The sequence below is a fragment of the Bufo gargarizans genome, chromosome 1 (genome assembly GCF_014858855.1).
Source record: "Bufo gargarizans isolate SCDJY-AF-19 chromosome 1, ASM1485885v1, whole genome shotgun sequence".
Classification (NCBI taxonomy): Eukaryota; Metazoa; Chordata; class Amphibia; order Anura; family Bufonidae; genus Bufo; species Bufo gargarizans.
The window spans coordinates 592,555,856-592,579,069 of record NC_058080.1 but is presented as its reverse complement, the minus strand read 5'-3'; the positions used below and the strand labels follow the sequence as shown (position 1 = coordinate 592,579,069).

At 44.8% G+C, this 23,214-nt stretch overlaps 1 protein-coding gene across 3 annotated transcripts in view; it reads left to right on the top strand.

The window, feature by feature from the left end:
• Positions 1-19,252, top strand: part of LZTR1 (leucine zipper like transcription regulator 1) — a 50,087-nt gene extending 30,835 nt beyond the window's left edge. Inside the window, exons 11-20 of one of the 3 annotated variants that reach the window (XM_044275853.1) lie at positions 813-905; positions 7,064-7,159; positions 7,931-8,111; positions 8,984-9,153; positions 10,346-10,502; positions 11,843-11,969; positions 12,772-12,921; positions 14,278-14,383; positions 15,469-15,549; positions 16,775-19,252. In XM_044275853.1, coding sequence (XP_044131788.1) covers positions 813-905; positions 7,064-7,159; positions 7,931-8,111; positions 8,984-9,153; positions 10,346-10,502; positions 11,843-11,969; positions 12,772-12,921; positions 14,278-14,383; positions 15,469-15,549; positions 16,775-16,891 — 1,278 coding nt within the window. In that variant the 3' untranslated portion in view covers positions 16,892-19,252. Of the gene's footprint in view, positions 1-812; positions 906-7,063; positions 7,160-7,930; positions 8,112-8,983; positions 9,154-10,345; positions 10,503-11,842; positions 11,970-12,771; positions 12,922-14,277; positions 14,384-15,468; positions 16,503-16,716 lie in introns of those variants that run through there. The other 2 variants (XM_044275854.1, XM_044275852.1) reach the window with 2 other exon arrangements.
• The last annotated feature ends 3,962 nt before the right edge of the window (positions 19,253-23,214 follow it).

Sequence of the window (23,214 nt, the reverse complement as noted above, 5' to 3'; positions counted from 1 at the left end):
CTTTGCTGCTGACGTAAGACCTGAACAAATAAGCGTGCTGGGTTATTGTTCAGGGGCCAGGCAAGTATTCATAGACTAAAGCTTAATTGTGCAGAAAGTGATCCATAGCAGAAAAAGATAGTTAAATGAAAGTTTAGGATTTCTCTAGATCCTATTAAGTTTAAGGGAGCAGTTTGTCTCCTCAAGACAACCCCATCTCTAAAGATAGCTAATTTTGATGGGGATGTTAAATCTGGACATATGTTTGCTTTGCAGTAACCATTGCAGACGAAATGTGGTGTAGCACAATAAGCCACTTGTGTTTGCACTGTTCAATGGCTGTTAATATGGCTGCTGATGAGGGAGGGGCATGTTAACACTGTGCACAGCGCATGCGCTAATCACCCATGTGGTTTGCAGTGTTATTTAGTGGAGATCGTTGATGAATGGGTGCCAAAATAATGTTTGAATGGCCAAGCCACTGGTGTGTATATACAGAGAGAAAGTGGATATTTTTATTACTAGCAGAGGGTCTAAATCCAGGCCCATTCACTTCCATTATAATGAAGTGTTACAGGGACTTTCTATTGGAGGCTGGAGAGGCTGAGACGCTGTAATATGCGGTTTTCAGAGGAAGTCCAAAAAACTGCAACTGATATGGAACTCATAAAACTACAGTAACAATTTCCACCCATCAATATTAAAATAAATGAGTGGTAAGTTTTTAGAATATTTTATGTCTTGAAGGATTAGCTTCTTTGTGTGGTGAGGGAAATGTCTCAATTGCTTATTTCAAACCATTTTTGCATCTTTTTTTATTTTATTTTTTCCAGTTCTCCTGTTATCCGAAATGCACTTTACATGAGGATTATGGAAGGTTATTTGAGAACCAACAGTTCTGTGATGTGGAGTTTATCTTGGGAGAAGTGAGTAGTTTCTTAACCAGCCGAGATTACATTGTATTAAGTATTAAATAGCTGTGGATTGTAAAATAGAGATTACCTTTCACATATATACATACAATGGCACCAACACACCTTTTTGTCCAGGTGTTGTATAGGAGAATTTACACGTGCCGAAGCGCAGCAGATTGTCAGGCGGCAAGCGCTCCTTCATGACAGTTGGCTGCTCGTTTAGTAGGGGTGAAGCACTTCATTTACATGCAGCAATCCCCTCCACAGTTGAGGACGAGGGATTGCTATTGCGATCTCTCATCCTCATACAGCTGTATTGTTCCTGGCCAGCAGATTGCTGTTTAGACAGCACGGTCTGCTGCCCAGAAACGATAATTTAGATGCCTGCACGAACGACAGGATCACCCGATGAACAAGCGTTTCAATCATTGATCGGCCATCTAAATCCACTTTATGAAGGGTTCTTCAATACATAGCACATAAAAGAGAAAAGCCATGGCACACTGTGTTGAATGTAAAGTTTGAGATTAATTAATTTATTTCCAGCATTAAGAATGTAAAATGCATGAGCACTTCATTCAAATAATATGATGTCCTGATGTTACTAATGGTACAGTCCAGAAATATTTTGATCCAAAGACATTTTTCAAGTCATAACTGTTAGTGGATCAAGAAGCATAAATAGTTTGCTCAGTGCTTCTTGGCTTATGTGTTATAAATAGCGTTAGGTCATCATATTACCATTTTTTTCCCCTGCCCATATTCATTGGGGGACACAGGAACCTTGGGTATAGCTATGTCCTCTAGGAGGCGTTGACACTAGGCAAAAGCTGTAACCCCTCCCATGGCAGCTATACCCCCTTCAGCCTGGAGAGAGAGCTTCATTTTTTCTAGTGTCAATAGGAGGCAAGACCTCCCTGCTCCGCAGGGTGGCTCCTTGAAGATTTTTTTATTTTATTATTTTTTTTCCACCCCTAAGAAGCTGGATGTTTTTTTATCCATTCCCAGCGGATTGTGTGTCCACGTGGGCATCCCACTCCTAAAGGTCGACCCACCAGTGGCACGGCTAGCCAAAAATACGGCTATTCCTGTAGCCGATGGATCCTCCCTGAAGACCATCGGATGGAATCCTTGACGAAGTCCCTATTTGCAGCTACAGGGTCAGCCCTTAGGCCCGTTTTCGCCTCCGCGTGGGTGGCAAAGGCGATCTCTGAGTGGGGCAGCCAGCTGGACCAGGACCTGGTATCTGAAGTCTCTGGTCCTTGGCACAGCTGATCATCCAGGCAAGGAAGTTCCTCTGCGAGGCGTCCTTGGACGCAGGGGCCCCCATTGCGCGCTATTCACGCTTGCAGTCTCCTTATGCCGCATGCTTTGGCTAAAGGTGTGGGCAGCGGACGCAATTTCCGAGCGTTCTCTGACCGGACTTCCCTTCGCCTTCCCTTCCCTTTTTTTCAATCCCGGCCTCCACAGGACCCCGAGTGGGCGGCCGTCTTCTCCCAGGCCATTCAGTCCCTCCTGGACCGAGGAGTTATCTCTCCTTTTTCCCCGGCAGAGAGGTTCAAGGGGTTCTACTCAGACCTTTTTGTGGTCCCCAAAAAGGAGGGCTCTGTGCGCCCAATCCTGGACCTCAAACTGCTGAACAGGTTCCTCCGCCTCCAGCGGTTTCAGATGGAATCCCTTTGTTCCGTAATTGCTTCTCTGGAACGGGGGGATTTTTTTTTGGCTGTAGATATCCAGGACGCATATATTCACGTCCCCATCGCGCGGAGCCATCAGCGCTTCCTGAGGTTTGCAATTAGAAACTATCATTACCAATTTGTCGCCCTTCCATTCGGGCTGGCGACTGTGCCTCAGGTCTTCACAAAAATACTGGCCCCGCTTCTCGCCCTGCTCCGTTCCAGAGGCCTTATCTGGACGACATACTCATCCAGGCTCCCTCTTTCAGCTCAAGCGTTGAGCAGCATAGAGATTACGCTGGAAGCCCTTGCACGCTTCGGGTGGCTGGTCAATTTCCAGAAATCATCTCTTACTCCCTCCGGACAACTTGTGTTTCTGGGCATGCTTCTGGAAGCGGCACAGGTTCGCCTTCCCCCGGACAAGCGCCTGGCTTTACATTGCTCCAGTGAGATTTCTTCTCAACTGCAGGCTCCCATCCATTCGCCTCTGTATGAAGACGTTAGGGAAGATGGTCGCCTGTTTCGAGGCGATCCCCTTTGCCCAGTTCCATTCTCGCACGTTCCAGAGAGCGATCCTGTCCGAGAGTCTGGACTGTCCCATCCGCCTCTCTCCTCAGGTGAGGTTGTTCCTCTGTTGGTGGCTATCGGTTCCAGTTCTGGGAAGGTCCTTCCTTCCAATGTCCTGGACGGTTGTTACCACAGACTCCAGTCTGCAAGATTGGGGAGGAGTTTTCCCGTCCAGGACAGTCCAAGGCACATGGTCTCGGTCGGAGTCTAAGCTTCCGATCAATGTCCTGGAGCTCAGGGTAATTCTTCTTTCCCTCAGGCACTGGACCCATCTCCTAAGGGGTCGCCCGGTCAGAGTCCAGTCGGACAATGCCACGGCGGTGGCGTACATCAACCACCAGGGGGGAACGCGCAGCTTCGCCGTGATGCAGGAATCTGCCAAGATCTTGCGGTGGGCGGAGGCCCGCATACCGGCAATTTCAGCAATCTACATCTCGGGTGTGGAGAACTGGACTGCGGACTTCCTCAGCAGGACGACAATAGATCCGGGCGAGTGGTCCCTGCATCCGGAGGTGTTCGAGGCGATCTGTCTGCGTTGGGGTCGCCCGGATGTGGACTTGATGGCCTCAAGACTCAATAAAAAGCTTCCCACCTTTCTCTCCTAAGCAAGAGATCCGGAAGCTTGCGGAGTGGACGCCCTGATCTCCCCTTGGCAGGGGTTCTCCCTCCTTTACGTGTTTCCCTCCTTCCGCCCTCCTACCCAGGGTTCTACGGAAGTTCAGGATGGAGGGCATTCCGACGATCGTTAGTCGCCCTGGATTGGCCCCATTGCACGTGGTACGCCGACCTTGTTCTCCTTCTAGGAAACGTCCCTTGGTCACTGCCATTTAGAGACTACCTTCTTTCGCAGGGTCAAGTTTGACGGCGTGGCTATTATAACCGCCATTCTGACGCAAAGAGGTATTTCGGCGGATGTCATCCGCACTATGATTCAGGCCAGGAAGCCTGCATCGTCCAGGATCTATTACAGGACCTGGAGGTCCTTCCTGGGCTTCTGTGAAAGCCGGAACATCTCCCCCCACTTCGTTTTTCTGGACCTTGATCTAGCCCTTAGTTCTTTGAAGGGTCAGCTGTTGGCGCTTTCTATCCTTTCCCAGCGCCCTCTGGCCCCCCTGGGACCTGTAAAAAAAAATTAAAATAAAATAAATTCCTTCAGGGAGTGGCACATACGGTTCCTCCGTACCGTCCTCCTTTTACCACCTTGGGATCTGAATTTAGTCCTCTCAGCACTCCAGGCTTCTCCCTTTGAGCCCTTGCGGGAGATTTCACGAATCCTGTCCTGGAAGGTAGTTTTTCTTGTGGTTATCACATCCATCAGACGGTTGTCCGAGTTGGCGGCGCTCTCTTGTAGAGAACCCTTCCTGGTTCTTCATAAGGATAAAGCGGTTCTCCGGCCCGTTACTTCCTTTCTCCCGAAGGTGGTCACTGACTTCCATATCAACAAAGAAATTGTCCTTCCCTCACTGTGTCCCTCTCCTTCACACCCTAAGGAAAGGGCGTTACACCATTTGGATATTGTCAGGGCTCTGAAGATTTATTTAGCAGCCTCAAGTTCCTTCCGGCATATGGACTCCCTTTTTGTCATTCCGGAGGGTCCTCGCAAGGGATTGGCAGCCTCCAAGGTGGCAATCGCACGTTCGATACGGTCTGCAATTGCTGAAGCATACCGCGCCCGGGTCAGGGTTCCACCCTTAGGTGTCACGGCTCACTCCACCAGAGCGGTGGGCGCATCTTGGGCTCGGAGGAATTGCGATTCGGCCACGCTGTTGTGTAAGGCGGCTACTTGGTCCTCCTTACACACACTCACAAAATTTTACCAGGTGCATACTTATGCATCGGCGGACCCTGCCTTGGGCCGCATGGTCTTGCAGGCGGCAGTTTCTTAGATGCCTGCAGGGACGCTTGCTTCCATGGGTCTGTGGTTTTTCCCTCCCTGTGGACTGCTTTTGGACGTCCCATGGATCCTGTGTGTCCCCCCCAATGATTATGGGCGAGAAAACGAGATTTTTGTAAAACTTACCAGTGAAATCTCTCTCGCTCTTCATTGGGGGACGCAGCACCCACCCAGTATTGTTGTTCGGCCACAGTTGCTGGTTAGAACCCCTTTGGGTCCTTTGGCATTGTTGGTGTTCCACATTTTTTTTGTTGGTTGGCTTGCTTCTCCTACTGCTTGTGCAGAAACTGAAAGAGGACCTTTCACCGATCCTGACATTGTGAACTAAGTATACAGTCATGGAGAGCGGCGCCCTGGGATCTCACTGCACTTACTATTATCCCTGGGCGCCGCTCCGTTCTCCTGCTATGCTCTCCAGTATCTTCGTTCACTAAGTTATAGTAGGCGTAGTCTGCCCTTGTTCTGCTGTAGCGCTGGCCAATCGCAGCGCAGAGCTCACAGCCTGGAAGGTTATTTTCTCCCAGGCTGTGAGCTCTGAGATGCAATTGGCCAGTGCTACAGCAGAACAAGGGCAGACTCTGCCTACTATAACTTAGTGAACGAAGATACTGGAGAGCATAGCAGGAGAACGGAGCGGCGCCCATGGATAATAGTAAGTGCAGTGAGATCCCCAGGCGCCGCTCTCCATGTCTGTATACTTAGTTCACAATGTCGGGATCGGTGAAAGGTCCTCTTGAAGCTCTCTCTCCAGGCTGGAGGGGGTCTATCTGCCATGGGAAGGGCTAACAGCTTCTGCCTAGTGTCAATGCCTCCTAGAGGACATAGCCTTACCCACGGTTCCTGTGTCCCCCAATGAAGAGCGAGAGAGATTTTACTGGTAAGTTTTACAAAAAAATCTTTTTTTTTCCATTTTTTTTTAACCCTGTAAGACGCACTTTTTTTACCCAAAAAGTGGGGGGAGTTAGTGCGTCTTATGTGGCGAATACCATTATGGAAGCACTCATTAGTACAGTAGGACCGGGGAGCGGTGAATACAGTGCTCCCTGTGCTGGCTATACACACTGCTCCCTGGTCTTTGTCTGCTGGGGCTGTGCTCTGACCTCACTCGGCACTGTGCAACAGGGTGGCAGCGGCTAAAGCAGGAGAGGTAAGTTTATTATTATTATAATTTTTTTTGTCTGTTATGAGGTCTGAGACACATTGGGGATCAGGTCTGAGAATTACTGGGGGTCTGATTTGGGGTTTCAACATTGAGGGCCTGATCACTAGGGGTTTGATATGAGGTCTGAGAAACACTGAGGGCCTAATTGGGAGTCTTATTAACATTGAGGGTCTTATAAAAAAAATAATAATATATATATCCTAGGTGCGTCTTATGAGCAGGTGCTGGATTATAAGAGTAGTTCTTTTTAATTGCTTAGATGACTCATTTTTGTGGTACACATAGGAATATTGATCTCTTCTTTGTATAGAAAAACTTATGGGTATGTTCACTCATCAGAAATATGTGCTGAAATCCACATTATATCCACCTTGTTTTCATGGGAAATTTGTGTTGCTACCTGCATGGGGACTGAATTCAATATTTTATAATAAGTGAGAGGTCAGTAGAATACCATGGTGGGTAGCTGTGGACAGATTAGCCGATTGAATAGATTCCTGCCATGATAAACTGCAGATCTGAGGGTCAGCTTCAGACTTCTGCCATCAATTCTTTTGAAAATCCACATCAGATTATAGAGCATGAAATATCCGTTGTGCGAACATGACTCAAGCCTGACCGTACACGTGATCCTTCCTTACATACGCATGCCTGATCCTTATCTCTCCTGACATTTGTGTCTGGGGAGCGTCAGAAAGCCACCATATATATTAGAAGAGCATAGCCAGCTTGTCTTTATAGTGCCTACAAGTCTGACAAAGCTTGTGTGTGTTTACAAGATATCTGCAAAGTTGTACAATTACACAGTTTTATTACTGAATAAACCTCTTACCAAGTGTTCTCTCCCGCCTTCCTACTAAACCAATTCTAGAAAGAGGAGCGCGTCCGGGGACACATTTCCATTATCACTGCGCGATGTAAATATCTGCGGAAGAAAATCACTCAAGCAAAAGAGCGGCTGCGACAGGTGAGTACAGTGATATAACAGTATGGTGTTTGATCCGTGTGGGCGGTTTTCTCCTTCATTTGTTTCTGTATATATTAAGATATGAGCTTATGAAATGCTTTATATACTGTTTAGTACCTTTTATAATAAGTTTTAAAATTGGCCATAGGCAAAAAGATTTACACCCTTTTAGACAAGCATCTATTTTTTTTATCAGAATGTTTCTAACATTGGAAGACTATTAGGGGGGGATATTGCTTACATTTCTCTTTGGAAATATCTCACTTTCAGGGCAGAATAATAAATGGCATGGAAGTATACAAGCAGAATGAGCTTTGGTAGTTTAGATTTCATGAAATACTCTATTACTCTTGTTAGGTTATGCCAGCAATGTCAGATAGGTGCAGGTCCTACCTCCGGGACCTACTCCTGTCTCCAGAACAGGCCCCGCAAACTGAAGGAGAGACGCCACACACACACACGCCCAATCTGTATTCAATTCAGTGCGAGTTCCGGCACATCGATAGAGGTGGCCATGCATGCGCAGTGTGCTATCGATTCACTTCTGTGGGAGTTGTGAAAATTGCCAAGTGCGCTTGCGTAGTGCACTTTTCATCACTTTGGGGGCCCGTTCTAGAGATAGGTGCGGGTCCCACCCTCTGGGACCCATACTTATCTGCCATTGGTGGCATATCCTAGCGATATGCCACCAATGTCAGAGATGAGAAGCCCCTTTTAAGCGTGTATGCATTCAGTTTATTAAAATATACTTATTGTTTTCTGCACAATCAGCAAGAAAAGCAGGATCCAGAAGAAGATGGCCAAAATGGGCAGCAGGAGAATACAAGTGGCCCCCAGAAAACAAGCCGGTCTCTTCCCATGCTGGATGTGGTGATCCGAGATGCAGAAGCTCGGCCATTTGAACTCCTCATGCAGTTCTTATACACAGACAAGATAAAGTACCCACGAAAAGGTAAATCTGGCCATATTCTAATAATCGCTACACAAGGCAGGGTTGGGGCTGGCAGGATGGTGACCAGTCACCTTGTTGAGATCCATTTTTTAATTTATTGCACCAGGGAGTTTGAGGGCATATCAATAAGGCCTTATGCACACGACAGTTGTCGTGGTCCGCATCCGAGCAGGATTTTTTTTACGGCTCGGGTGTGGATCCCTTCACTTCAATGGGGCCGCAAAAGATGGGGACAGAACACCGTGTGCTGTCCGCATCCGTTGCTCCGTTCCGTGGCCCTGCAAAAAAAATATAGCATGTCCTATTCTTGTCCATTTTGCGGACAAGAATAGGCATTTCGCCAATGGGCCGCAAAAGGCACACGGGCGGCTTCCGTTTTTTGCGGATCCGTGGTTTGCAGACCGCTAAAAAATTGAAGCCGTCCGTGTGCATGAGGGCTAACAGGATTTTATATTCCGGTAAGGGTCCATTCACATGTCCGTGTGTGTTTTGCGGATCTGCAAAACACTGACATCGGCAATGTGCGTTCTGCATTTTGCTAACCGCATATTGCCGGCACTTAATAGAAAATGCCTAATCTTGTCCACAATTGAAGAATAGGACATGTTCTATTTTTGGGGGGAACGGAATTGTGGACCCGGAAGTGTGGATCCGCAATTCCGGATCCGGGCAGCACATTGTGTGGCCCCATAGAAATTAATGCGAGCGTGTGAATAGACCCTAAGGGAGGAGAATCATCTTGGAGTCCAGTAAAGTAGATCACATGATCAGTACAAACTCTTTCTTATAAATCAGAATAAGTAATATACTCTCCTTGACGTATTTCCCACAATGCATTACCGAAATAGAGCTTGATGACTGCTCCCCCACAGGTCATGTCCAGGACGTCCTCCTCATTATGGATGTGTATAAACTAGCTCTGCACTTTAAGCTGTCCCGTCTGGAGCAGCTCTGCGTTCAGTACATTGAAGCCTCTGTTGACCTTCAGAATGTCCTTGTAGTGTGTGAAAATGCCAACAAGCTGCAGCTGGACCAGCTGAAGGTAATGCTCGGCGGGCCCCGATCAAGGCTGTTACTTTCCACAGCATGGGAAGCACCAGATGTCCACCACAGGTTTTGCTCTAACTTAACCCTTTCAGTTCTGGCCTTCTTGGAGCCATAACTGTTCATTTTACCAGTTACATAGCCATATGAGAGCTAGTTTTTTGTGGGATGAGTTATACTTTCTAAAGGCTCTATTGAATATTGCATATGATGTAGTGGGAAGCAAAAATGCAATTTTGTCAGGGTTTTATGGATTTAGCTTTTACGGCATTCCTTATGCAGTAAAGCTGACCTGTTACCTTCATTCTCCGGGTCAGTATTATTACAACGATATCACATCTATATAATTCTTGTGTTTTATTACTTGAAAAAATTAAAACTTTGGAATTTTTTTTTTTCTTTTCATAGTCCTATTCTGACCCCCAAAACTTATTTTTATAGTTTCGTCTATGGAGCTTGTGTGATGGCTCGTTTTTTGTGGGACGATCTGTAGTTCTTATTGATACAATTTTTGAGTGTTTAACTTTTTGATCACTTTTTATTCAATTATTTGGAGGAGGTGAAGTAACAAAAAAAAAAATGCCAAATCGTCCATTTTGCTTCTCATATTGATGACCTATCCTAAAGACAGGTCATCAATATTAAAATCCTGGAAAACCCCTTTAAACCCTAAGTGACTTTAACAAGCAATTGTTAAATCGCTTGTACCACAGACTGCTGTCTATGGGAGATTCGGCATATTTCAATGGAGCCCTGCCACCTGCAGGCATCCAATGGAACTACTGTTGTGGCAGCCTGGGATTCTTCAGCGGGACCTAGCCTACCACAGAGAAGGAACGGCTTCCCCGATTACCACATGGAGAAGCCGTTCTGGCCCCCGAAGCACAATTGACCATGGTATTTGAGGTGTAAAATGTCTGCAGTTGGCGTTATTGCCATTTGCATTGATATTACCCCCATGTACCTGCTTTTTGAAACAGCCGAAAACCGGTGGCTGTTGTTTGTGAGCGTGCATAATAATTAAAAAAAAAGACTTCCGCTGTATATGTACGACAGTCCGAAAGGGGTTAATATTCCAGTTTGTTGGTGAATGCTTCAGACTTGCTTATTCATTAATGTGCGCTGAGCTTTTGAAATGTTCACATGATACATTGTTGGAGTGCTACTGACCTAACCCCTCTCTTCACCAGGAACACTGCCTAAACTTTGTTGTAAAGGAATCGCACTTCAACCAGGTGATAATGATGAAAGAGTTTGAGCATTTGTCCTCCTCACTGATCGTGGAGATTGTACGTAGGAAGCAGCAGCCCCCCATCCGGATCCACTCTGATCAGCCTGTTGATATAGGTTTGTCACTGGTTTTGATAGATTGCTGTGTAAGGCTGGGTTCACATCTGCAGTCAGTAAATTCGATAGTCTGCTCCAGAAGAGGAGCAGGCTACTGGAGTTACCGTACATGGCATCACCAGATACCCATTCACTAAAATGGGATGTGGCGTAAATGCCGGCTTTCTGCCTGAAAAATACCAATGGATACAGCGGTATTTCTCCATTAGAAAGCTGGCATTTATGCCAGAAACCTGCTGGAGCTTACTGTTTTTGCCCTGGCCCCTAAGCCTAATAGGTGCCACTTCTTGGTCTGTACAGATCACTTTACTGCAGTTATATATATTATTCTAAACCTGCCTGTAATGATAAGGAGATGGAACAGGATTCACGATAGGTGATTGTCGAAAGCTTATGTATTCCTTGTACAATGACCTCCTGCACAAGTCACAGAGCATTGAGGTGTCGTCCTGACCATTGTGTCTGTGGCCCACTTGGAACTGAGCCCGAGTTCGGAAAATGGTTTATTACAGTATAACTCAATTTCTGAAGTTTATTATGCGAAGTCTCGCGAGCCTTGGCGAAGTAATATAACTTCGGCTCATCGGAGCGCTCGCCCCGTACAGTATTGAAACAAAGTTTTAGGTTTCATCCGAAGTCGATTCGCTCATCCCTATAATATGATAATAGATGTTCTCCAGTGTACCCCTTGTGACTGTATGCCTAGTGAGACAGTAAATCAGAGTAAGAATATGTTTTAGAGAATTGTCACGCCTAGCTATCAACTTTAAACCCCCCCCATTAAAATGCACCTTCAGCGTGCGAAGACACCTCAGATGATGCTTAACTTACAAGTCGGATTGGACATGTAAAATCCAACTCTTCTGATACATGTTTGAGGTATGCGGAAGTCCAACAGACATTAGACTGTCAGCATGTGACCTCAAAGTCAGAAAGATCCATCAAAGAATCCAAGTCTGGGGTCACTGGAGCTGTGGGAAAGCTGGATGTGATATGGGTGCAAAAATCTTTATTACATTAACGAGAAATCTTCGGATTTATCGGATTGTCTCCTTGTCTGCCAGTGCGGGGAAATTATTTCAAACTGGTTATTTCTTTATTCCCTGTAGTTTCCCTGAATGTCTGTCAAAAGGAGTGCAGGTAATAATACATTATCTGCGGCGAACCTGTATTTTCTCTACAGCTTTGTGTCCCACTAAAGTGGAATATGATAGTTATATGAAGCATGTAGCCTATATGCTGAAGGCGGAGTGGAACGTCATTTTAAGATGGGAGAGGCAGGTGAAGTAGATGTGTTTGATGCCAGTACTGATACTGCAAGTGTTTTGTCTGTCCTTTAGGCACCTCTCTAGTCCAGGATATGAAGGCTTATCTGGAGGGTGCAGGAAGAGATTTTTGTGACATCACTTTGTTGCTGGACGGACACCCAAGACCTGCACACAAAACCATTCTGGCTGCTCGCTCCAGGTGTGCACCAAGCTATGTTGCATTACTGTCTGAAGACCTTTACCATGGCGGTCTTCTAGATATCTATTTTATTTCATATTATTAGCCAAACGGTCTTTAGCTGAAGGCCACATGAACTCGCTTTCACAGTAAACTTATATCCGCTGAAAGAAAATTGGTTTTGTGATGTTAATAGTAAAGGGTCTGTACCATAAACGACTTCTCACTCTAAAGTGGGTTTTCATCAATACACGATCTCCCATTTCTCCTTGAATGAATGACTATATATATATATATATATTATTATTATTATTATTATTATTATTATTATTATTATTATTATTATTATTATTATTATTATTTTTTTTTTTTATTTTTTATTTACCTCTTGCAGTTTTTTCTTATTCCCCATGCTTGAAGCCTATTTCCTGGCTTGTCGTGTGTCTGCTGTCCCATCACGGCATGCACTTTTTAACCCTTTATGCCATGTTATTGGTGATGGTTTGGCGTCCTCGATCTAATATGTATGGCCAGTATAAGCCTTACAGTGATATAGTTTAGCTCAGTAAGGCCAATCGGGGAAGCACTGATGTGGACACCGCCGTTTTCAGATTAAATGTTATGTGGATACGTCAGTTTGCCGTGAACCCTGAAATCTGTGTGGGGTATTACAATGTAATTCACTGCAAACATTTGTTTCGAAAACTGCAAAAAACATGGGGTAAGGTACGGGAAAGGGTAAGACCAAAGAGGGTAAAACCTGTTTATCTTACCCAAAGAGGTTTGCATGTAAATCCGTTCCTTACTGTGGTTTTCTTTGCAGCTATTTTGAGGCCATGTTCCGATCTTTCATGCCTGAGGATGGACAAGTGAATATTTCTATTGGTGAGATGGTGCCAAGCAAACAAGCCTTTGAATCTCTACTCCGATACATCTATTATGGAGAAGTCAATATGCCACCTGAAGACTCTCTGTATCCTTTTAACCCAGATTAAGAAAACGTAGGGGGATGTCTCTTAAAGGGACACTGACAGGCCCAAAAAGCATATTTAGGTATATATATGACAGTACAGGTCATATAAAGTGTATTAGAATCATCTAAGTATCCCCCCTGTCCACCTTATAAATACAGTAAAAATAAGTTTTATAACCTGCTTTCATCGTGTTCAATCTGCCCAAGGGGGCGGTGTTTCATCTCAACTTGCGCCCAGCCAGCCTCGCCACAACTGCCGTTTGAAGCGCCGCCCAGCTAATCAATATTCACTTCGCTGGGCGGCTACTAGTGTCCCCGGCCATCTTCAGCGCATGCGCCCGGCACCCTCACTGGCCGGGATCGCATCGCGCCTGCGCACAGTCTGATTCCCAGAGGCCGATGCAGCCTCTGCTTAATGCGCATGCGCCGGGCACAGCAGCGCTTCAGAGTAGCCGCCCAGCGAAGTGAATATTGATTAGCTGGGCGGCGCTTCAAACGGCAGTTGTGGCGAGGCTGGCTGGGCGCAAGTTGAGATGAAACACCGCCCCTTGGGCAGATTGAACACGATGAAAGCAGGTTATAAAACTTCTTTTTACTGTATTTATAAGGTGGACAGGGGGGATACTTAGATGATTCGAATACACTTTATATGACCTGTACTGTCATATATATACCTAAATATGCTTTTTGGGCCTGTCAGTGTCCCTTTAAGGGTTGGTTTACATGGGCAGTGACAAGTGCCAGTCAACCATGTAACAAGTTAATTAGCACTTGTTTAAAGACCCTTTAGGGTAAGGACACTTGGTTCGGTCACAGTGCAGCACAGCAGGCCATACCCACAGATTTTTCATGCAGCCATTGGCTCCCGCAGGTGGGTGCAATCTGTGTGTTCTTACCCTTTGGCAGACCATTGTATTAATAAATGACCATGTGAACAGTTGTTTCGTACTTAGTTGTTCATGCGGCTGTTCGTTTTCATTATAGTCAGCAGCACATCACATCTGTACATTGGTCAGTGTGCTGCTGACAAATGATAACTTTTTACGTGCCCAAAAAAAGATGCAATCAGCCAAAGAATTAACCATTACTTATCGAGCAGCTTTATGGTGATATTCGAGGACGAGTGCAAACAATTGCCCAATCTTCTGCCATTAAGCACTGGCAGCAGTCATGACCGCTCCTCGGCTATCTCCATTGAGAACGTGCCAGTGGGTGCATATTCCCTATCGCTACTAATAGATACATTAGGCAGTGTCTGATATTTCAGAGGCCCCCAAAACAGTCATTCCAAAATGGTCAAATTCCTAATAATAAATTGCCCACATGATGTTCAGTATTCCTTAACGTGAACACCAGTTATTTGTTCTCTGCTCCATATTATTATGGATTCTTCAGCAACCGGCTGCAGGCATATTGCCGGCAAAATCTGGAGATGAATGTGACGGTTGAGAATGTGCTTCAGGTAGAGGAATCTATGACTTACTGATCCCTTATATATGTGATATTACACTTATTTATGCATCATAAATCCCTTGTACGTGATCACTGTTGGCATTCTTAGATTTAACACATGTATTTTATGTACAGCCTGTTAGAATAGACCAGAGCAGGGAGCAGTTGTGATACCGAATAGCACTTAAAGGGAATCTGTCATCTACAAAACACCCCCTAAACTAGAGCAAGCGGTGTATAGTGTAAGTGACAGTCTGGTTATGTCATTTTGTATCTTCATAATCACTCCTCCTTGAGTCCATTTTGTGCGTGAGCCCTGGAGTCCTCTCAGTGCATTTTACTGCTGGTTTGTTGGAGCCCAGGGTCAGAATGCAAATGAGTGTGAAGGTAAAAGTTACATAATCTGACCTGGCATCACTTACTCTAGTTTGGAGGGGGGGGGTATTTTGGAGCTAATTTTCCCTTTTACTAGGCACCTAATTCTTACACACACAACATCGGATGGAGGTATTAAAGGGGTTAGCCAGTTTGTTACTAGTTGCACGGGAACTTCCATCAGCGGCTTTTTTCCCAGCACAGCGCTGGTACGTATGACACGAGACCTGTGTGTAAATGTAAATTATTCTTACTAAATTATTGGACATCAGGGCCTATAGCTTAATAAACTTATTACTAGCTGCATGCAAGTGCTGTTACCAGCACATGTGCAGCTAGTAATATAAACTGACCAACCCTTTTTAAAGGGGTTTTCCTTTACCTGCTCTCCGCTGCTGAGTTGGCTTCTTTGGTCCCCCACTGACATTGGCATCACTGCTGCAGCCCGTCATTGACTGCAGCAGCACACGTGACAACCATCTAGCTGGATTTTGACATGCAGGACCGAAGCACATAAGTGGCAGCAGGGGACCGAAAGAGTGGGAACCCGGTAGCGGGGATCAGGTAAGTATGCTTCCAGGCGTAGCAACATGGGGGGGCTGGCCAAAATGCCTCCAACTGTAGGCAACCCCTTTTAAGCTTTGGATTCTGGAAATATCTGAATCAACTAAATCTAGAATAAATGGGACAAATTCTGGTTTAATGTGAAATGTGTTTCAGATCCTAGAAGCAGCAGACAAGACACAAGCCCTGGATATGAAGAAGCATTGTCTCCACATCATTGTCCATCAGTTCACCAAGGTTGGTGGCGTCTTTTCTGGGGCTCTGGGATCATGTTGTCCTCTCATCTTCAGTTTTGGAGAAATCGTTTCTGCTGTGCCTTTGAATTTTTGTATGGTGGAAGTAGGGGACTGGGGACATGAGGAATGGCTGCCTTAAGCCTTATTCACACGTCAGTGATTGGAGCTTCCACAGACATAAGGTATAAGGGAAAGATCTGCACCCGTTCTGTGTTTACAGCCGCACCTGATTTTGGCTCAAAATCACTGAGGTGTGAATAAGGCATTCGTTTCACCTGAATTCACCTTGAATGTTGGCTTGCATTAAACCATCTTTGTAAAACTTCCATAGGCTTGTGAGTGCCTCCCTATTACCAGAATAATGGTTATTTTGTGCACCAGTTCACCAACACTCCTCTTCCATCTCATCATTGTAAATCAGTCTATTAGCTCTTGCTCTTTCACTTGAGGATTTGTTACCAGTTGTGGTTCATATCTCTTTTCCACATTAAAGGGGTATTCCCATTTTATCAAGTGATGGCATATCGCTAGGTGGTCCACCCTCTGAGACCTGCACCGATCCTGAGAATAAGGTGGATGCAGCATTGGTGTAACGCTGCATCCCTAGATTTCTTCTGCACAATGGCGGCCGACCTCCTCAAACTGCAGAGCGGCACTGTGCACGTGAATGAGGTTGGCTGCCGTTATTTGCACAGTAGATAGCCCGGGTGCCGCACTGCAATCAAAACCTAGACGAGCACACAGCACTACACCCGTTTTCAGAGGATGCCGTTATTTTTTAAGATGAGAAAACCCTTTTAACAGCTTATCATTGTGGTATATGTGACTGCAGAAAGGAACTGATACTTTTACAAATTTACCTGGAGCACTTACCTTTTGTATGCATCTTTTGTCTCTTGTGGACTTCTATGCACTTTTACCACTTGTGTGGAGAAATAAAACCATTATTTCTTGTCTGTTTGTCCTGTCTCATTGCATAACTACTACTTTAAAACCAATGGTCCTTTAGTTTAAGCTTTCAACTAGCAAAGTTCCTCCAACACAACTACTGCCTAATGATCATGTATTCCTAATTGTTAACGTACCCCTTTAAGGGTAGACCTACTTCATTGACTTTTAATTAAACTTTTTTTTTATATTCATCTAAGAGCCATTTAACCTTTATTAGCAGATAGAAGATGACCACACTCCTTCTCATTTTCCCTCCTTTCCTTCTTCACATGAAGGTTGCCAAGCTGCCGAACCTCCGTTCGTTGAGCCAGCCTTTGCTTATTAACATTATCGAGTCTCTGGCCAGCCACATCTCAGACAAGCAGTGTGCGGAACTAGGCTCAGATATATGAACGCCTGCTTTCTAGGACATAGTAGTGGACAAATTGATGAAGCATTCCTCACTGCTGAAGCTGGATGTCCTTCACAGACCGAACATATGGGACCATGAAGCTGTATCTAGTACATAACCAGCTGGTGATGTGATCTGCATTTACTGTATTAGGATACTAAGAAGATTTGCCCTGCACATTATAGCAGTAACAAGTCAAGTATCGCTAAGTGACGCCACTATCAAAGTGTGTGTCATGTTTAGGAGTTGCTTGTATTAGCCTGCGATTTCACATCCATTTCCTGTGGTTTTCGTTGACATTACTTAGCTGATTTATTCCCATTTAATTACCAATAATTTATTCTAACCTCATTCTTGGGGCTGATTCACACGACTGTGCTCGGACTGGGTCAGCCACCTCTCCTGGACAGACTGCTCACAGTACAGTACAATAGCCCCGCAATTATAAAACACTATGATGCAGTCACATGGATCATGTTTCCTGGACTGGCATGGTCGTGTGGATCAGCCGTTAGGGCAGAAAACCAACCCTATCTGTAAAGAAAATAGACAGTTACCAAAAAAGGACTATGTGAAGGTGCCTTGAATTTCGACATCCGATCCTTTTGTTCTCCTAGGACTGGAATCGGCAACCTTTCGCACTCCAGCTTCTGTGAAACTACAACACCCAGCATGCAAACATGCTCGGCTGTTCTTCTAACCCCCTAAGAAGTGAATGGAGCACTCTGGGAGTTGTAGTTTCAGAAAACCTGGCATGCTGGAGGTTGTTGATCTCTGTCCCAGGAGATAAGTTGCATACAGATGTGTCTGGCAGCAGCTTTCTCCTCTCTTCCCATGTCCATGCTTGGCCGAGCATGTATGGGGGAGTAGGGAGATATAGCTACGGGCTGAAAAAGCATTCATGTATGGGCACCTTTAGGACCATTGGAAATGGCTTTATGTTAACCAAAGTGGAGAGCTGTGCTCATCTGGTGGATTACCTTAAAATGGACAGAACGCTTCCCCTGGTGATAGCTGGCAAGCAACTGGCCTCATGACCATCATTTGGACTACAGAGAGGGCTTTTTCAGATGGAACAAGCACTTGATTACGGTGGCCTTTAGCAAATGGCACTTTCGCTGTTGTAAAACTTGCATAGTGCATATTCTAGCCCTTGTGTTTGGTATAACCCCTCCAAATCCACGAAACTCTTCTTTGCACTGGTGAATGAAGCTTCTTTGGACCATTTCTTCTAGGAATATACATATTGAGGTTATAAACTGGTAATAGTTTTACTGTAGTTGTTATTTAGACATGCCGTTATCGTGTTAACGGTTGAAAACAAGAGGCATGAGGCTCTTGACGTCCCCTAATGGGATGCACGCTTTTGCACAGTCAGAAGTATTTCTGAAAAATACTCATAATTTGCAGTATTGCAAAAAACGTACATTTTAATCAGTGTAGCAGAGCATTGTGAGAAATGCATGGCTATACTGAGTTTTTCACCGTCAGTTTTGAGTTTGTCACCAAAATAAAACGTCTCAGAATCCTAACGTTCCTGAAATCTATCCTAAAACATCCCATGTATGTGCTAAATCAGATCTAGTAAACCTCGAACTTGTTAAAGGTGTTGTCCAAAATAATCAAAATTCTTGGATGACTCCTTCAAAAATGATATAATCGCCTATTTCCCCATTTCCGTTTTCTGGGGGTCTGGTGCAGTGCTTTTGCAACTGCTTGTTTACAAACATTACTTGCACCACTGCAGCCAATCACTGTCCTGTACCGGACCATCGAACGGCACTGGAGAAAGGGATGACTTTATGATAGTTTTTATTTCAAGCAATTGTCAGAAGTTTTTAATTCTGATTTAGATCCCTTTTTAAATGACAAATTTATTGTAAGTCTTTTCCTTTATTTTGGAGGATCAGGTTACGAGATTAGCACTGGTGTCTTGGTCCTGGGTTTGAATCCGACCAAGGACAATATCTGCATGGAGTCTGTATGTTCTCCCCTTGTTTGCGTGGGTTTCCTCTGGGTTCTCTGGTTTCTTCCCACACTCCAAAGACATACTGATAGGGTCCTTATATTGTGAGCCCCATTGGGGACAGCTTGATGCCAATGTCTGTAAAGCGCTGCAGAATATGTCAGCGCTATATAAGTGCATAAAATAAATAAGTATTCCAAAACAGAATGGACATTTTCCATTTAAGCAATTGTGGATGATATAACTGCATGTTTATATACTGTACACACACCTACCGTCTGTGTATTCATACTGTACATAGTATATGCATAATGTGCCCAAGTATCTTCTGTATATTGTGATATGAGAGAAAGCAGCCATGTATCCGTTTACAAATAAAATGTATTTATTGCTGCAGCGTCATAGTGTCTGATAATTATTTGTTCCAGACTGCATAGAAATAGTCTAGTAGATTTACATAGAGAAGAACCATCATATTGATATTTACAGTTCTGCACAGGTAAGATAAGACCAGGCTCACGTCGGTTCGCACTCTGTTCCGGTCACTGTACGCAGCATTTTTTTGTCCAGCCGAAAGCAGACATACTGGTGCATCTCAGTAAATTAGAATATCATCAAAGTTAATTTATTTCAGTAATTAGATAAAAAAAAAAGTGAAACTCATATATTCTATAGTTTTATTACACACAGAGTGATCTATTTCAAGCGTTTATTTCTTTTAATGCTGATGATTATGGCTTACAGCTAATGAAAACTGAAACGTTAGTATCTCAGAAAATTAGTTTATTATATAAGACCAATTTAAAAAAAAATGATTTTTAATACAGAAATGTTAGCCTACTGAAAAGTTTGTACGGTATATGCACTCACTACTTGGTCGGGGCTCCTTCTGCGTGAATTACTGTATCAATGTGGCATGGAGGCGATCAGCCTGTGGCACTGCGGAGGTGGTATGGAAGCCCAGGTTGTTTTGATAGCGGCCTTCAGTTCATCTGCATTGTTGGGTCTGGTGTCTCTGATCTTCCTCTTGACAATACCCCATAGATTCTCAATAGGGTTTAGGTCAGGCGAGTTTGCTGGTCATTCAAGTACAGTGATACCATGGTTATTAAACCAGATAATGGTACTTTTGGCAGTGTGGGAAGGTGCCAAGTCCATCACTGACTATGGAAACGTCACACTGGACATCAAGCAACATTGATTGTGTGTCTCTCCACTCTTCCTCCAGACTCTGAGACTTCAAACTCTAAGGCCGAATGCACACGGCCGTGAGCGGTCCGTGGAACCGCGGCCTGGATTCCTCCCTGAGAGCAGGAGCGCACGGCGTCATTGGTTGCTATGACGCCGTGTGCTCCCTGCTGCCGCCGCAATACGGTAACACACTGGTATGATCTATACCAGTGTATTACTGTACTGTGCCGGCAGCAGGGAGCGCACGGCGTTATAGCAACCAATGACGCCGTGCGCTCCTGCTCTCAGGAGGAATCCAGGCCGCGGTTCCACGGACCGCTCACGGCCGTGTGCATTCGGCCTAAATGAAATGCAAAATTTACTTTGATCTAAAAAGAGGACTTTGGACCACTGAGCAGCAGTCCAGTGCTTTTTCTCCTTAGCCCAGGTAAGACGCTTCTGATGTTGTCTCTGGGAATGCGACAGTCTGTGTGTGGTGACTCTTGAAGCAGTGACTCCAGCCGCAGTTCACTTATGTGAATCTCCCCCAAATTCTTGAATGGCCTTTTCTTGACAATCCTTTCAAGGCTGCGGTTATCCCTGTTCTTTGTGCAGCTTTTTCTACCACACTTTTTTTCTTCCACTCAACTTTATATTAAAATGCTTGGATACAGCGCTCTGTGAACAGCCAGCTTCTTTAGCAATGTGGCTTAGGCTACTTCACACCTGCGTTTAGTGCGGATCCGTCTTGTATCTGCACAGACGGATCCGCACCTATAATGCAAACGCTTGAATCCGTTCAGAACGGATCAATTTGCATTATTCTTTAAAAAAAAAAAAAGTCTAAGTTAAAACGGATCCGTCCTGACTTACATTGAAAGTCAATGGGAGAATTACACCATATTGTGTCAGTGAAAACTGATCCGTCCCCGTTGACTTTCATTGTAAGTCAGGACAGATCCGTTTGGCTCTGCATCGCCAGAAGGACACCAAAACGCTGCATCCAGAGTGGAATGGAGGCGGAACGGAGCCAAACTGATGCATTCTGAACGGATCCGCATCCATTCAGAATACATTGGGGCTGAACTGATCCGTTTTGAACAGTTTGTGAGATCCCTCAAACGGATCTCTGAAATGGAATTCAAAACGCCAGTGTGAAAGTAGCCCTACCCTCCCTGTGAAGAAATAAATGCTTGAAATACATCCCTCTGTGTATAATAAATCAGAGTTTCCCTTTTTTTTTTTTTTTTTTTTTTTTTTAATGAATTACTGAAATAAACTTTTTGCCATTATATTCAGATTTATTGGGATGCACCTGTATATGCCTGAAAGTGTCTGGATTCCATAATGGTGAATGGGAAACAGACGGCGGTATTCGGCTAAGGCCTCATGCACACCACCGTATTTTTTTGGCGGTCTGCAAAAAGGGGTTCCGTTGTTCCGTGTCCGTTTTTGTTTCCGTGTGTAATCCTTTATTTTTGGAGGATCTCCAGACATGAAGGAATGTAAAAAAAAATCAAGTCAAGTTTGCCTTGAAAATGATAGGAAAAAAACGGACACGGATCACGGACGCGGATGACAATCTTGTGTGCCTCCGTGTTTTTTCACGGACCCATTGACTTGAATGGGTCCGCGAACCGTTGTCCGTAAAAAAAATAGGACAAGTCCTATTTTTTTGACGGACAGGAAACACGGATCACGGACGCGGATGACAAATGGTGCATTTTCCGAGTTTTCAACGGATCCATTGAAAGTCAATGGGTCCGCAGAAAATCACGGAACAACCGACACGGATGCACACAACGGTCATGTGCATGAGGCCTAAGCCAGATACAGTAAACTCTGGCAGTCTGTTCCTCCACCAGATTAGATTGCCAGAGTTCAGAGTATATGTGAATGCGGTCTAACGACAAATTTTAGTACATGATGTGTCCCCCTTTTAGGCCCCATGCACACGGCCGTGTGCGGGCCGTGGAACCACAGCCTGGATCCCTCCTGAGAGCAGGAGCGCACGGCGTCACTGGTTGCTATGACGCCATGCGCTCCCTGCTGCCGGCACAGTACAGTAATACACTGGTATAGATCATACTAGTGTATTACTGTATTGCGGCGGCAGCAGGGAGCGCACGGCGTCATAGCAACCAGTGACGCCGTGCGCTCCTGCTCTCAGGAGGGATCCAGGCCGCGGTTCCACGGCCTGCACACGGCCGTGTGCATGGGGCCTTACTGTGATTTTGTTGCTTTACCCTCTTAAGGCCCCTTTACACTGCTCAATTGAGTAGACTATTGTTGGGAAGGAAGCATTGCTTCCCAACAATCGCCTGCTCGTCAGTGAAGGAGACCGCTGTATTTGCATCCACAACATGGAGAGGAGCGATCGCTAATGCCATTGCGCAATCTGCTGCCGGCAAACAATGATTTAGGTGACCGCATGAACTATCCTACACTCATTCATCAGGTAATCAGCGGCACTTTTACTGCGGCAGATTATCACTAACGAGTGTTCCTAGGGACGCTTGTTGGCGATAATCTGCACGATGTTTGGGTACTGCAAAGGGGCCTTAACCACTTCAACCCCGCTAGCTGAAACCCCCTTCATGACCAGAGCACTTTTTACACTTCGGCACTACACTACTTTCACCGTTTATTGCTCGGTCATGCAACTTACCACCCAAATGAATTTTACCTCCTTTTCTTCTCGCTAATAGAGCTTTCATTGGGTGGTATTTTATTGCTGCTGACATTTTTACTTTTTTTGTTATTAATCGAAATGTAACGATTTTTTTGCAAAAAATGACATTTTTCACTTTCAGCTGTAAAATTTTGCAAAAAAAAAACGACATCCATATATACATTTTTCGCTAAATTTATAGTTCTACATGTCTTTGATAAAAAAAAAATGTTTGGGCAAAAAAAAAATGGTTTGGGTAAAAGTTTACAAACTATGGTACAAAAATGTGAATTTCCGCTTTTTGAAGCAGCTCTGACTTTCTGAGCACCTGTCATGATTCCTGAGGTTCTTCAATGCTCAGACAGTAGAAAAACCCCACAAATGACCCCAGTTCGGAAAGTAGACACCCTAAGGTATTCGCTGATGGGCATAGTGAGTTCATATAACTTTTTTTTTTTTTGTCACATGTTAGCGGAAAATGATGATGATTTTTTATTTTTATTTTTTTCTTACAAAG